This window comes from Aulonocara sp. 'chitande type north' Nkhata Bay, linkage group LG1, assembly GCF_057382095.1.
Source record: "Aulonocara sp. 'chitande type north' Nkhata Bay isolate Kocher_YH1m ecotype deep benthic linkage group LG1, A_spYH_male_GT1.1, whole genome shotgun sequence".
NCBI classification, from domain to species: domain Eukaryota; kingdom Metazoa; phylum Chordata; class Actinopteri; order Cichliformes; family Cichlidae; genus Aulonocara; species Aulonocara sp. 'chitande type north' Nkhata Bay.
The window spans coordinates 12,790,190-12,805,055 of record NC_141344.1 but is presented as its reverse complement, the minus strand read 5'-3'; the positions used below and the strand labels follow the sequence as shown (position 1 = coordinate 12,805,055).

The 14,866-nt window shown below is 38.4% G+C and overlaps 2 protein-coding genes across 3 annotated transcripts in view; both read right to left on the bottom strand.

The window, feature by feature from the left end:
- Positions 1-114: 114 nt before the first annotated feature.
- LOC147338761 (pro-cathepsin H-like) lies at positions 115-4,774 on the bottom strand. 2 transcript variants are annotated; one of them, XM_086274318.1, is made up of 12 exons: positions 4,648-4,774; positions 3,743-3,774; positions 3,486-3,591; positions 3,152-3,222; positions 2,947-3,051; positions 2,156-2,242; positions 2,000-2,055; positions 1,798-1,879; positions 1,639-1,707; positions 1,237-1,343; positions 675-803; positions 115-589 (listed from the first exon to the last, which is right to left on the bottom strand). In XM_086274318.1, the coding sequence occupies exons 1-12, from the start codon at positions 4,721-4,723 to the stop codon at positions 520-522; spliced, it is 990 nt and encodes a 329-aa protein (XP_086130444.1). In that variant the 5' UTR covers positions 4,724-4,774; the 3' UTR covers positions 115-519. The 2 variants fall into 2 exon arrangements, with proteins under 2 accessions (XP_086130444.1, XP_086130535.1); XM_086274409.1 differs by having other exon boundaries at positions 3,743-3,771; positions 4,648-4,737.
- Positions 4,775-4,914: 140 nt separating this feature from the next.
- The window catches only part of LOC147338760 (ras-specific guanine nucleotide-releasing factor 1-like), a 31,589-nt gene continuing 21,637 nt past the window's right edge, over positions 4,915-14,866 (bottom strand). Inside the window, exons 15-27 of the mRNA XM_086274208.1 lie at positions 13,806-14,179; positions 13,286-13,402; positions 11,433-11,603; positions 10,978-11,084; positions 10,725-10,837; positions 10,202-10,262; positions 9,996-10,102; positions 9,699-9,783; positions 9,403-9,600; positions 8,177-8,256; positions 7,984-8,101; positions 7,787-7,855; positions 4,915-6,657 (exon numbers count right to left, since the gene is read on the bottom strand). Of these exons, the coding sequence (XP_086130334.1) occupies positions 6,565-6,657; positions 7,787-7,855; positions 7,984-8,101; positions 8,177-8,256; positions 9,403-9,600; positions 9,699-9,783; positions 9,996-10,102; positions 10,202-10,262; positions 10,725-10,837; positions 10,978-11,084; positions 11,433-11,603; positions 13,286-13,402; positions 13,806-14,179 (1,693 nt within the window). The 3' untranslated portion in view covers positions 4,915-6,564. The remainder of the gene's footprint in view (positions 6,658-7,786; positions 7,856-7,983; positions 8,102-8,176; positions 8,257-9,402; positions 9,601-9,698; positions 9,784-9,995; positions 10,103-10,201; positions 10,263-10,724; positions 10,838-10,977; positions 11,085-11,432; positions 11,604-13,285; positions 13,403-13,805; positions 14,180-14,866) is intronic.

The window sequence follows — 14,866 nt, the reverse complement described above, 5'->3', positions numbered from 1 at the left end:
GGTTAACGTTTAACAAACAAACTGCCAACGTTTGTCAGTGGATAAAACAGAAAATCTATATATATATATGAGAGAAACACACATTACATTAACTTTTTTATTTGCAAAGTATACAGAAATAGATTAAATAGATAATCAAAAACCTAAAATATGATTAATTGTCCTGATTTTGGGCCTCATAAGATTCTCAACAAATGTTCTATAATCAACAATGGTGCATAAAAATAAATGCTGCTGTAAAATCAACATGTAATCTTTATTTGTTTAGTTTGGCATGTAATTTGCAAAGGCCTGCAGGGTCTTGAGTTGAAATATGTGGCCTGTATTGTTTCCATGGAGCACTCAAAATTTTAATGTCTCAGTTTTAATAAAAAAAACATAATAAGGTGTTTAGAAATTAAACTTCCAGAAAACATGTTAGAAACCCTAAGTTGACATCAGGCCTTTAGGCTGAATAAAATACATTTCGATACACACATGCTCAAGAGTTTCCACTTTGTTGCCCTTTTATTCAGATGCTTAAGGTAGCGGGTAAGAAGAGCAGGCAGCCAGTCCACACATGTTTTTTCCACGCTCAATCAAAAAATATCTGATGAAATAAAAAGGAGAGATATCAGCAATTCTTGCAAGCTGTTACAAGTCATAAAGCTCGGATACACACAGACTATATTTACCCATCCTTTCCCCAGGCTGTGCCCCAAGAGTTCTTCACAATCCAATACGGCACGTCGTTCTTCTCAGTGCCATACCCCACCGCCAGGACTGCATGATTCACTTTGTCTGTTGTGTTCTTACATTGGGTGCTAAATAGACAAAACTAGATCAATAGAGCACATGTCTTTTGAAGGTTGAGTGGGCAGATTGTCTCTTTCAATATTATATTACAGCCTACATTTGCAAAATATGTGGTGTAGCTGACTTATATGCATAACATATAAAATATTTTAATCTTTTCAAGCTAGTACTATGACAGTCATCATAGAGACACTTCTTTATACACAGTCCCCCATTTGTAGTTTTCAGAGGCTTAAAAACAATTGTTTTATACTTCTTTGCAAATGATTTTATCCAAATAGTAAAAATATGTTGTTTGTCTGTCTAAATTAGTGTATAAGTAACAGAAACAAAGTGGGGCTAGTATATTCTGGTCTGCTCTTAAAATCCCAGACCAGCTCTACTTCTTGAATAGTAGTATGTGCATAAGCGCTTGTTGAGTTATCAAGGTCCTGATCTCACCTGGAGTAAACACCTTCTTTGTAGTGCTTAAAATCAGCTGTAACGTCAAAGCCAAAGGTGACAGGGTTGAGCCGGGCCACTGCATCGACCATGGCCTTTTCATCATACTGTGAATGGGCATACACAAATTATAACATGTACCTGAGCAGGTCGATGTATGAGGAGTTCCCTATTTACTATAAAACAGTTGCTTTTTTTAATAGTACAAATTAAACTTCCAGAAAACATGCTTCAGACAAACTGCTTCAGATTATTTAAAACAGTTACTCTATTTCCCCCAACAAGTAACAACAAAGACACATTTTACTGTATTGATCTGTTATTTTGTTAACCAGCATATGCAAAGGCACATTTATTGTACAATTTCATCCACAGTGCAATTTTATTTGTTCACACACTCACACTCGTTATATTGACAACATCTCGGACAAACGCAGCTGCAAGTGAAGGCTCAAAATGGCATTTTCCCTCCTAAAACAGGAAAGATTAAACTTTTTTTATTGTATATTTTATCATATGTAAAATATAAATAAATTAAGATTTTACTCTCAAAAATAATACAAAGGCTTTGTAGGGATAATCCTCCTCTCTCATGAGACCTTTGCTGTATTTGATGTACTCGAATGCCTGACTGGGGAGCCCACTGCAATAAACCACACAGCTTTTGATTGGTTGAAATTCTATACTTACATTATTATGCTGTTTCTATAACATAAAATGTCCCACATGTTATAGTTACAGGCCAGACAAACATGATTCCTACCCAAAGCATCCATAGTTGCTAAAATTTCTGGAACAGTCCAGCAGCTGCTGCTCCGACTAAAACAGAGATAAATAAAGAGCGTTCATCATATATACTCAGAAACAGTGGATACTTTTCTTCTGCCAGCTATATTTGTGTATAATACTAAACTCTTACCAACTGTATTAGTTTCCCAGTAGCAATAGCATTCACTGACTCCAGACAGCCAGTGGTGGAGAAGGTCCAACAGCTGCCACAAAAACCCTAAAGATACAAACACGACACAACTCAAGCAACTGATAATGCAGTTATGTTAAAGAGGCACTTCACAAATATTTAAATGCTTACCATGATAATTTTTGGTGCTGTAAAATGTAAATGAAAACAGAAGGAACCATCTGTAAATCAAACTCTCTATTTGGAATATTTAATAATATCATATATTACAGAATATATTCTCTCAGAGGTTGTGACTGAGGTATGTTGTTTAAAAAAATTTGCACATGTAGAAAACATATATCTTTATTTGTTTCTCACTTATCACTTTAGTCATGAAATGTGTCCCATCACATGTTTCTCATAGAATATAACTGTAAAAATGAAAGTCAAAAAAGGGTAAATATTATAACTTACATGCAATAACTTAAATGCAAAGTTGTTTATGTTGAAGCAAAAAGAAATGTCGAAATTTTTTTCCTCTCCTTTCATTACATAAAAAAATCTGACACTGTGTATTTGTTCGGAAAGGTGCTACATGTTTAAGGTTTAGCAAAATATTTCTGGAGATTAAACACAAGACATAATGTTTTTAGTAAAGCATGGTTTGTGCTTCAATGCAACTCAAAGAAAGCATGATAAAATACAGGCTTTGTACGACTTTGTAAATATTGTACTTTGCACAATATTTCTTTAACAAAAGAAGAATATGGCTATAAAGGCTTTAAGAGCTATAGAACGTATCAGGATACCTGATTCTTCACAGGAGTCACAAAGTCGCCCTTCATCCTCCAGTCTACAAACTCAGGATAAGGACCTGTCCTTTTGACATGACTGCCTTTAGTGACTGAGCAAGTCTAAAAGATGCGAAAAATCAAAAGATTTTAAAGGAAATAAAAGACAAACTCTGTACATAAGCACCTGTTGTGTGAAGCGTTATAAAATTAGGTAATTTACCGAAGGTTGCGTGAAAAGGTAGAATTTCTTGAATTCCTCAAATGTCATGTCTGAGAATTGGTTCAGACCCACTAGATTAAAACATGAAGAGCAGGGTGAGAACTGGATGATAATTTTTATAACATTCTATAGCAGTAAATTTTTTTATTTATTTGTTCTTCATTCTTTGAGGAACATTTGCAGCATTTTGTTGAATCTATGGCAACAAGAACGAATGTTGTTCTGAAGGCCAAAGGAGATCCAACCTGGTACTAGTAAAGTGTACCCAATAAAATATCCAGTGAGTGTATATTGCGTATTTTAAGGCAGAAATTGGAGCAGAACTATACTGTACTTGTGAAGGAGTGATTCCCAGCATTGTGCTGATCAACTGTCCTCTTATTTTGAGTGAACACATGGAGTCTGTGGTGATATTCCTCAGTGCCATAAACTTTGTTGTGCTGCACAAAACCCCCACATAAAAACAGACATAATGAAACAAAGGAAAGAAAATTTTAACTATGTTTAACTATATACAACCCCCCCCCCCCCCCCCCCCCAAAGCATCAGAATATAAAGGTCAAAATCTCATTAGTTTAAAAATGCACATACCTCTGAAATCCACTGCTTGAAAGCATATTCTTCTAATGGGAAAGAAAAATTTTAGTGGATTAAGTAACACATAAAATGGACCTGTTATGCTTTTCTTGATTTCTAACAGACAAAGGCTGTTGGAAATATTAACATCAGAGGTGTATGTACAAGTAACCCTTATGAGCCAAAAGCTTAGGCTTTATCCTCATCTCAACACTCTTCTAATCTTACATGAACATCATTCAAATCATTAGCATCATTGGATCTGTATGATCTCTGTGTTAGCGAGAGCAGAAATCCCTAATATGATCATCTCAGGCAAATATCTCTGGCCCCACCCAGCTGCTGTTTAAAAAAATCCCCTGTCTAAAACAGCAGGTTTTAGAGGATCAACTACTTACTGGGCTACACTGAGGACCAGCAGGAAAACTACAATCTGAATCATGCACAACTACCCAAGTAGAATTAAAATCTGGTTACCAAGTACTATGCCTAAGTACAAATTTTAAGCACGTTATCCATTCCTCATGAACACATCAGCAAACTGTCGTTTTCATTCGACAGCTGTAATTTCACATAAATTGAGCACAAAACATTTAGAGTGCTCATATGAAATATGCTTTCATAAACCTTTTAGAAAAATGGAAAATAGTATTAGCTTCATCTCTTCAGTGAAAAGTAGCAAAATTAAACTTATCCCACAAAAAATGGAGACGTTGGTTTCTGCATGACTGCTTTTACAGTATGTTACTGATCATTTTGTTAACAGGATCCAAGGACTGTTAACAAAATGCTTCACCCTTTTCTCTGCCTTTTCAATTTCAAGCAACTGAATTTCAATTCTAGCAACTGCTGCTGCTGAAAGAAATGTCAAGTTTTAAAATAAACAACAATAAACTGCTGAGAACCTGGCAAACACTTACCTTTGACTGAAATTAAAGGTGATAAATGGACGAAGCTAAAAATGGCAGTAATAAACCACACAACAGTCAGAGCCATACTCTCCACAGCAGATTACAGCAAGCTTTAAGGGCATCACATGACTTGACTTATTTTTATGACTGCTTAAGAGCCCCTACTACTGAAACCCCCCTTTGAATTTCCCCCAGCAAAGCAACAGTCGTAAAGGTTATGGTCCAGTGCACCCAGTTCAGAACATAGTGTTAAAACAAACAGTGCAGCCTGTGAGACACTTCTCCCCCTGAGAAAGAATAGATTTATTAACAAGAGGTAATCAGGAAAGAATACACTTTTATACAAAACTGGAAATACTACTCAAGCTTTTGAAATAGACTGAAAGATAATTCTCATATCACTGGGTATTGCTCACTGCAAACATTTGATGTGCCTGTTAGAGAGTAAAGATTCATGTGCAAGGGTGGGGTTTAAATACAGTACACATACGGTTCTAGGTATAGATTCCATTTGAACACGTCAAAGTGGTACATGCCTGCCACTTAAGCTTTAGATGTTTTTCTATACAAAGCCTGTAAAAAATACATATAAATATTTCAAGAAGAAGCACAATATTACTACTGTATAGTTCCTGCTAACACATTGGAATAGACAGGATACAGAATGTGTTACACTTATAAGTTGTTTTCAACATTTGTTTTAAAGTATCATACACAGAAAAGTTATTACAGAGTTGAACGATCATAAGGATAACACATTTCGAGGGATATGTTTTTTTTTTTAACACATTGCACGTTAGGAAATGCATCAGACTGCCTGTACACAGTACTGTACACAGTAAATATTTCTGCTTTATCGGCAAATCGTAGAACAAAATAGTTTACATACTTTTGTGGAATATAATCCATTTCATGATTAAGGCAAAACCATAATGCACTGGCCAAAGAGGATTAACCATAACAACTATGCTATCACTGTCTGAGTGTAAAAGCTGGGAATTTAACTTCCTGAAGTGGCTCAATCTTGGTTACATCTGCTACATACATTGCCTGGTGCTTATACTGTATATACATCATGTTGCCCACCAGGGGAATTATGTGATAGTAAGCAAAGCATAAAAACCCATCTCTCCAAACAAAGAAACAAACAAGCTTATCAGCCAATCGGCAGGTGTCAGGTTGACTCCAGCACTTTCAAATCTCTTGTTACTCTGCGGCTACATAAAAACATCAGAGCACATGATTCAGCTTCATCCGCTGCAGCGGTCTCACTTTTCCTCCCTCTCTAAGGTGGGACAAGATGGACTGAAAGAGGAAAAATGTTATCCAGATTTGATAGTCTGATGGTTTTAATCATTAAGATTTTCATAAGATCAAATCCTATTTTTGATATTATTACTTGCCTGAATTTTGTTGCAGTAGCATTTTAATATATTTACATTCAGCAAGTCCCTCATGATCATTGCAAATATTGTTATCAGCCTTGTTCAGTTCAAATCAAACAATAAAATCCTCAAGAATCACACAGATTTATATGGAAACTTGTTTAAAAATAACTCCAGTTGTGTTCGGTTCTCTCTTGATTTGGGGGAGTTAATCTTTATGTGGTAAATGTCAACGTTTCTTGCGAATGAGAACCATTTGGTGGTGCACGTTCCCTTTAGGATATGGCTAAACGAATTTAAAAAATAACTTAATGTTAACATGATATTTAAGACAATAAATAACATATAAATACTCTGTAACTATAGAAATAAACCTCTCTGGACTTACACTCAGTCTCTAATAACGAATATACACGAGTCCGTGGGGAGTATATACTAAAAGGGCACTGCCTACTCTGTCTAATACAAATAATAGTAAATATACATTTTGATATATTGTTTATGTACACTCAATATGAAAGCAGAGTGAGAGAGATCATCTTCATGATGAAGTTTTGGGCTCGATTCTCAGGGATGCTTCATACAGGCTCTCCTCATCCAGCACATTACTGCGGTCGAGCAAGTACTTTGTCACCTAAAAAAAAAAAAAATAATAAGGAAGACACAGAGAGGGCGGGTTATTCACAGTTTATCCAAGGTTTCCTTTTCTTTACACATTTTTCTTTACACATTTAAAGTAGGAAATGTTGTGTGAGAGCGAGTTCTTTTAAAACAATAGCTGCACTGGTCAGAAAGTACACTGGTTACTGTGGCACAAATCCAGGCTATAGTCACTTTCTATTATAAATGTTGCATTCTTAGGATTCACTAAAATGTGTCTGCAAGTGTACAGGTTTCACTAATTTTCATCGTTTTATCTTATTTTCAGTTGAAAGGCACGTGTAAGATGGCCAAATCAGATCGGACTCATCATGATAGTAGATGGTACGCACAGCTGCCCACAGAGCAAGAAGATGACTGCTGTTTGAACAGTTTGGAAAAACATGCAGTCATGAGGCTTTGTCTGAATTGGTGTAGTAATGATTACACAGAACATTGGCTGGAACATCAGCTCGTTGAAAGGAAGAAAGTTTCTAGTTTTGATAAGTTTTTTTCAACTTGACACATTAATTAAAAGGCAAAAAAAATTAAATAAGACCAAAGGAAAACTTTCTGACTATGAATAAACTTCGGCTAATCCGAAAGTTGCAGAATTTCAGCAAAGCTGCTCATAGATCATTGCCTGAAAGTCCAGTTTGTCTTTCTTGCACTCGTGTTTCTCTAAAACTAGCTGGATCTTGAGAAAATAGTGATCCTTCAACTTGATTTCCATATCAGTCAAGAAGTAATAAAAAACTTGTTGCACAACTTGTTTCCACTCAGCGTTCTCCCTCAGACTCCTCCTGAAGTTACAGCAATACTCTCAGTTGACAGTCTCACCTTAGGGCATGACTTCACACTGCACAACCATGTGAATAAAAAAAAAAGGTCTCATCACCAGTGATGGTTCTCCACACAAAATTTGAGTTAGACTGAAACAGGACTTCCAGGAAACGATCTAAAAACAGCAGCAGAGCTAAAGGCACAGAAGCATTGTACGAAGAAAATGGTCTGGCAACAGCCAGTTCCTAGAACGTTTTGAGCACGCCTCATAGAGCAATACTTGACAAATCCAGACAAGAAATAGAAAGCTGCAAAACAATGAAAATGAACAGTAACTTCACCTTTGGTTGATAATCAATCTTGTAAGCTGTTTGCTGAAATTGTCGTATCTCTCTGATAATGTGAGATATCTGCAGAAAATGACAGAAAATCACATAAAAGTCAAACGTGTCCAACCATGAAGAATAAATAGATGAATCACACGCATGTGAAAAACACCTTACACAACAGCACAAGGTTAAAGTTAGATGTTCTGTACCATTCTCATCTTGGAGAAGTTGACAAGGTTGTCTTCAGTGTAGTTGGGTGTTCCCTCCTCAATGAAGGCCAAGTCAGTCAGGTACATTCCCAGGTAGGGGACACATGGGGGGTCACAGCTGAAGACACCAGGCAGGTCAGAGAGCCAGTTAACACAAAACGTTTTTAAAAAAGTAAAAAGTTGGTTTACTTACTTCTTCAGAGCTTCTCTCAGGTTTTTGAATCTGCCTTCTGATGACACCAGCTTCTGTAACTTGTCAATCACAGTCTTTGTCTAGAACATAGATCAGGGGAAAAATGTTACTGTCACAAACTCGAAATTTAATCGGAATCTTTATTAACTGGAGAAGACAATGACAGGATTGTTTGAAATTACCATTAGTAGACTCTCTTAGAGCATCCTGACTTTCATTCATTTTGTTCAACTTAAAAAAAAGTCCTTGTTTCATCAAGGCAACATACTGAAGCTGCTAGAAATGCTGATTGCATTCATGAACTGTGTACATGTTAAGTATCGCTCTATGCATCTCTGACTAATTAGGACGTTTTATTTTATTTATGGTAAATGGCTTGTGTCAGCTTGGTCGAGCGACCATGGAGGAAGACATCCAACGCAAGAACCAAAGAGTCAAGATGACCTTTCAGGAGTATGCAAACTGTCATTCAAAACACCTTCCACATCACCATCCTACAGCCTTTTTGACCGAATGGAACAGACAGATTTAAATAACCTCACAGAATATTCCACTAATTGGACTGAACCATTCTGCTTTTACACTCAGGACTCTAGAAGATACCACTAGTTTAAAACATTTACAACTCGCCCCACATAAAAAAACCCCCACCAATAATCAAATTATGATAAATAAATGAATAAATAAATTGCCATGCCCTATACTCGTGCCTTACTCTCCTTCTCCAACCAATAATTGTTATTCCCAGGGCACAATTTTCCCCCCTCACAACACTGGAACCAGGAAGCAGCAGACTTGTGACGTTCTAGCTGACGACTATCATTTATACTCGCTAACATGCATATTATTTAACCAACAGAATTTGTGTGCCTGTGTACTTCAATGTACTATAAGCATGACAATTGGAAATATAACAAGAGAAAATGTCAGTTAAAATATTTATTCTATGGAGGTAATCACAGCTTTTTTCTTACCTTTTTCTGTGTAAGTACTTTTTATCTAACAGTCATACACATTCATACTCTGATGGATGCATGGGAGAGCAACTTGGGGTTAATATCTTGCCCAAGGATATTTGGTACGCCGACCAATAATCAAATTATGAATAAATAAATGAATAAATAAGCAGCCAGGGATCGTACCACCAACCTTCCAATTAATAGATGACCTGCTCACCCTCCAGAGGCACACCAATTATGAAAGGTCATATGAAAAATTTCTAATACCTGCTTGGAAACTTTGAGCCAGGTCTTCTTGAGGCGAAAGATGGAGCTGCGATTGAGAGACGATGTGATCTCCAGCACAGCATTGTAGTTGTGGAGGCAGCGGCCGATGTCGGCCACTGCCACCCATTTCTCAATCACGGCCACCCGCATGTTGACATCATCCCATTGCAGGATCTCTGTGGCAATCTTGTTACTGATCTAGCAAGAAAAGAAACAAATACACATTGATAATATCTACAAATGTTCCGTATCTTGCCCTAAGATATCTATCTAAATATCTTTAGATTAATACTTACATCATTAAAATGCTTGGTAGTTGTCATTATGTATGGAGTTCTCTCATTCTTGTCGTTCTTCATCCAGCCCTGACCGAAGAACTCCCTGTACAAAACAAAATGTTTACACAGAATGAACAAACACATCACGCGAAAAGATATTTCAACATTTCACGTGTGTCCTTCTCTCTATCCTCCCACTCTAACCTCTACAATTTTTATCTGTTTACCTTTGTTTGTGTTCTTGTATACACACCTGAGTGTGTGACTGTATGCGTGTGCACTGTATGTGTGTGCACTGTATGTCTGTGTACTTACTCATATGGGATGGCCTTGAAGACCAGGTGATCCAGCAGTGTGAGTTGCTCAGCTATCTCCAAGGCTGAATGGCTCTCGAATGGTTCAGTCTTAGAGTCCTCCATGGCCTGACCACAACAACAAGCAGAAAAAAGCATTACCACAACTAAAGTATAGAAAAAGAAGGGTTTTATTCTGAAAAGGCTTTTTTTGTGGTCTTTTCTCACCATTTGTGTGATCTCTTCGAGGGTGACCTGGTTGTCTCCAGGATCCTCCTGGGTTAGAGTTCTACACCAAAGAAGACATAACTGTTATATGATCTTTGATACATGTTTTTTTCCAAACAATTCTATAACATTGATATAAAAACCCCACTTAAGGAGCTATTAATTTCTCGATTTTATTCCTTTTTAGTTTGGCTTCATAATATTTTGCACAAATACTTTATAGGGACAGGTGTTTTAGATAGCTCCTGTTTTGTGATGTTGCACCCATTTAAAAGTCTAGTCTGTGTTTCACAGAGGAACAGATAATACTTCTGGGGCTGACGCTCAGTAAAACAAAGTTGAAAATTTAGGCCGAGTTCTGGGCTGATGGATTGTGTCTCCGGTTCCTGTTGTTACTACAGAAAACAAGTTTTTGTCTTGACAAATCCACTTGCAGAAAGCTTTTTTTTCCACTGGGTGCTCACAAACAGTTGTGTCATACATGACTGTAAGAGCAATCAAGCAATGATAACGGAAAACCAACCTGATAATGTTGGCAGCTGCCTTTCTTTCCTGTGTAAGCAGCTCTGGGTCATGCATCACCTCCTCCAGGAAGCCAATTACTCGCATCTTCAACTCTGTGTTCAGCTCAAAGTCCTGAGGATCCACAAATGAACAACCACAGTGTCATTACTGAAGTGTTATGAGCTTTTTTGTTGTTGTTTTTTTATCCTGTGAGGGCACAGAAAGACAGAACCAAACAAGAAAAAGAAAAAAGAAAGAAAAGGGGACTGCACCTGCGAATGTTTGGAGACCCAGTGACGCAGCACATTCAGGACTCGGTTTGTGGCAGCTCTTCTGATAACAAACTCTTTGTCCCCATTTCTCTGGTCTGTAGGGAAACCTGGAATAAAAAGTGAACTCCTAAAGCACAAACTTGTGTTATATACCATCAATATTTTATGATCTTTCTTTTAAAATCACCAGGGGGCTCCTATTATTGTCTGACTTGTCTGGGTGCACCCTAGTGAGGAAGACACTACCTTGATTATATTGATTAACTGATCTCTGTTAAATCTAAACAATATCTAAACACAAGCATGGATTTATAATCCAGTATGGCTAGATTACTAGATTAGAGACTGTTTCAATGAGTAGGCTCCAGCAGATCATCAGCAGAGAACAAAGGAAGCTTCCAGGTAGCCAACAGGCGTCGCTAGGAGTAAACAGAGGTAGTAGCTCTGTAACTGACCTGTGCTGGCAAGGGACATACGACGATACTTCTCCTTGGTTGGTGTGCCTTCATTGGCACCAGCGGTAGCAATGGCAAAGGCTGAGGCAGCAGAAAGAGCACTCCTGTTGTTGTCCAGCTCCCGGCAAGATGACACCACCATGCCATTGTTGAAGGAAAACAGAGAAAACTCTGCAGACAAGAACGCAAATGAATTTAATTTGAAATCATACTTAGATCAATATTGACATAAAAGAGTTGAAGGGCACCTCCTTTGGAAGACAACCATTACAAAAACACTTTCAGTTTACCTTTCTGAGCTTCTTAAAGATTAGGCTGAAAGGTAATTTGTTTATGCTGTACACACAGTACCGCATGTGCATAATCAAACTAAGTTGTTGACCATCGGAGGGCAACAGAGAGCTAAAACAGACGCAGCACAATGCATCATGCAGCTTGTTGCAGTTACATTGTACACTCCACTGTGTCTGCCTCTCTGCCTCCTTCCTTCACTCCCTCCCTTCCTCCCTGCCCTCCCCCATTCAGCCGGGGGCGGTATAGAAGAACACGCACATCGTTGCCAAGGTACAAGGTTTCCTTCCACCTACTCACACGAGGCACTGGCTTCCCTTGTATCCAGCACCGTGGGAAGAGAACACACTGGGAATGAATTGCGCCTGACTACCTATGGGGTGGATGCTCCTTCTCTGTGTTCTACGGGGAGGGCCACGAGGCTGTGGGTGGTTTTTACCAAGACCTTATTTGGCAATTGCTACGCTTATCATTTCCAGAAAAAAAAGTTTGATATAAATCCGCTGTGGCTATATTTATTTACCTGCTCGTCTCATCTCCGCCTTTAAACACGTCTCACACAACTTGACTGCTGGGTGGTAAAAATATTTCATGCTGACTTTGATTCTGACTTCACATTTTTAAACATTGACAAACCCAAACTATGAAATGGGAAGCAATAATGAAAGCTATTTTAACATTTTGTAACATTTCAACAGTTTCATATCGGTGACACAAGCCAAGAAGAAGCAAAGTTAAGCATTTCATAAGCATTAAAGAAATTATTTTACACACATTTTTCACTGATAGATGAGGAGATTAATTCCACTCTCGTATTCTCTCTACAAAAAATTTTGAAGCTACAGCCAGTGACTTTTAGTTCATTGCAGAATGAGTACAGGCATAGAAACAACAAAAACCTGCCTAAGTGTTGTTTCAAAATTCATGAATTGATAACATCTTCTCACGTTCTTGTGTTTGGCTATTTCTTGGCAGGCATGTAACTCTTTTTTGCAAAGATTACAAAAAGAAGATTAATGTTAAGTTTACGCACTGTCTCAGCTAAGCCAACCAGCTTCTGGCTATAGCTTTGTTTTTCTTCTGATGAAAATACAAGAGTCAAAACTTTTACATGTTAGAAATGAAGTGCATTTCCATTTTTAGCCCTCCTGACTCTTAAAAAGTCAGGAAATATAACGTCTAATCTGAAACCTGGCCTGTATTACTTCTACTATGTCTCCAGTGCAATTACACTAGGCAAATCCTCCTTTGATTCCATTTTTGTACATTTTATGGAGGATGAAGCATATGAACAGTAGGCCTGTGGATTTTTTTTTCTACTGACATTATGCATTATTATTGATTTTATTTTATCCCTTTTTTTGCCAAGACACTCCACTGTCAGTAACACTATCCAGTAAACTGCTCAAATTTGCCAGCTCGTACAATCTTGCCAGCTCATTTGTCTTTTTAACTGGTGGGTGTGAATATAAAAGTAGATCACCAGACACTCTTCAACAAGCCTCGGACATGCAAGCTTAAACAGCTTCAGCAAGATTTGCAACACAATTAAATTACTCTACCAGAGTTTTTTGCCTTGACGTTCTTGGGCGTTGATGGTGACTTAGGAGGAGACATTTCTGCTTCTGCGTCGTCACTCTGACTTGGGTCTTCATCGCACTCCTCTCTTACAGACAGATCTGAACAGACAGAGTAACTCACCATTGGGGAAAAAAAGCAACACAGAAGAAGACTGCTAGAAATTTACAGTCATAGGAAGCAGTTCACCCCAAAATAGACTTTGTTTAGGCTGGAGTTTATTAGGAGATACTGCTCATACAGATGTTTGCACTCTTTTAAATATAATGGGACCAGTTGCATCTTTTTTTGTGGTGCCCTAAGTGCCAAAAGACCATCAACATTTGACAAAAAAATAAATACAAAAATGAATCACAGGTGATATGGGGTAAACTGTCCCTTTAAGTTTTACAAAACTTGGCTGATCTTTTACTGTTATGTCACAAAGGATAAGGTTTTAAATAGGCTTTTTAAAAAAAAAAAAAATTTTTTTTCTACAATACTCCCTCGGACAGAGGCTCTGACCTTGCTTGTTGGCAACAGACTCTTCAGCTTTGCCTTCAGCTTTGGATTCTCCCTCATCAGGGATTTTGCTGGCCATGGTGCTAGAGATGTAGAGCTTGTTGATGTCGAGGGTGGTCTTACTGAAGGGTGACATGGTGGAGTGCATGCTTGCATAGCCATTGGGAGAACAGCTGAGTGCAGCCAAGTCCAGGGCTTTGCCACCCGTGATGATGGGGATGTTGAGTGAAAGTTTGCGGCGGCGGTTGGGAGAGGATGACTTGGTGATGGAGAGTGGAGGAGGAGAGGAGAACTTGCGGCTGGCACGTGGCGATGTGGGTGGCTCGCCGTAGAGGAGTTTACTGTTCTGACTGCTGGCAAAGAAAAGCTCCAAAGAGCTACAGGAGAGGAAAGGGTGAAAGAGAAGAGAAAAAGGAGGCACGTGTGAAAAATGAGGGGTAAAAAGAACATTTTTCACAGCTAAAGAGTAACTTTTTTGAATTTGTGGAGGGGAAAATTCCCACAATCTGACTAGGAACTATAGGAAAGAGGAGAAATGTTAATAAGGGGGGAATGCATGGTGCACTCTGTGTCTGTACACAGAAGCAGTAAGGGAACGCGTTAACCAGAAGGCTCTTTGGGAGCTCCTGACTCTTTTATTTAAGCTACATTGTTTAAGACAGCATCCTCCTTGCACTGAGAGCCACCCCCTCTGAAGGCCTATAAATAGCATGTCAAGTGACAGTGTGGGAGGCACGGGTGCTGCCAACAGCAACCAGCCCAGGGGAGGCCCACAGAGGCATGGAGAGAGAGAGAAAGCCAGATAGTGGGGAAAGTTGGAGAAAGAGATAGAGGTACACCGCAAAAAAAAAAAAAAAAAAATAGCAGTGGCAAAAACAGAGATACAGAGAGGGAGGGGGTGAGTCGAGCAACATAGTGGATATGGATTCCACCACAGCAAAGGCTGGTGGCTGAGAGTGGGCGAATGGGAAGCCTCCAGCCCTGTATGGTGTTAGCTGCAGCCATGTTGTGTCTCCTTGCCTAAAATTATAAGAAAAATAAAAGCAGTAATTTAAAGAGATGAG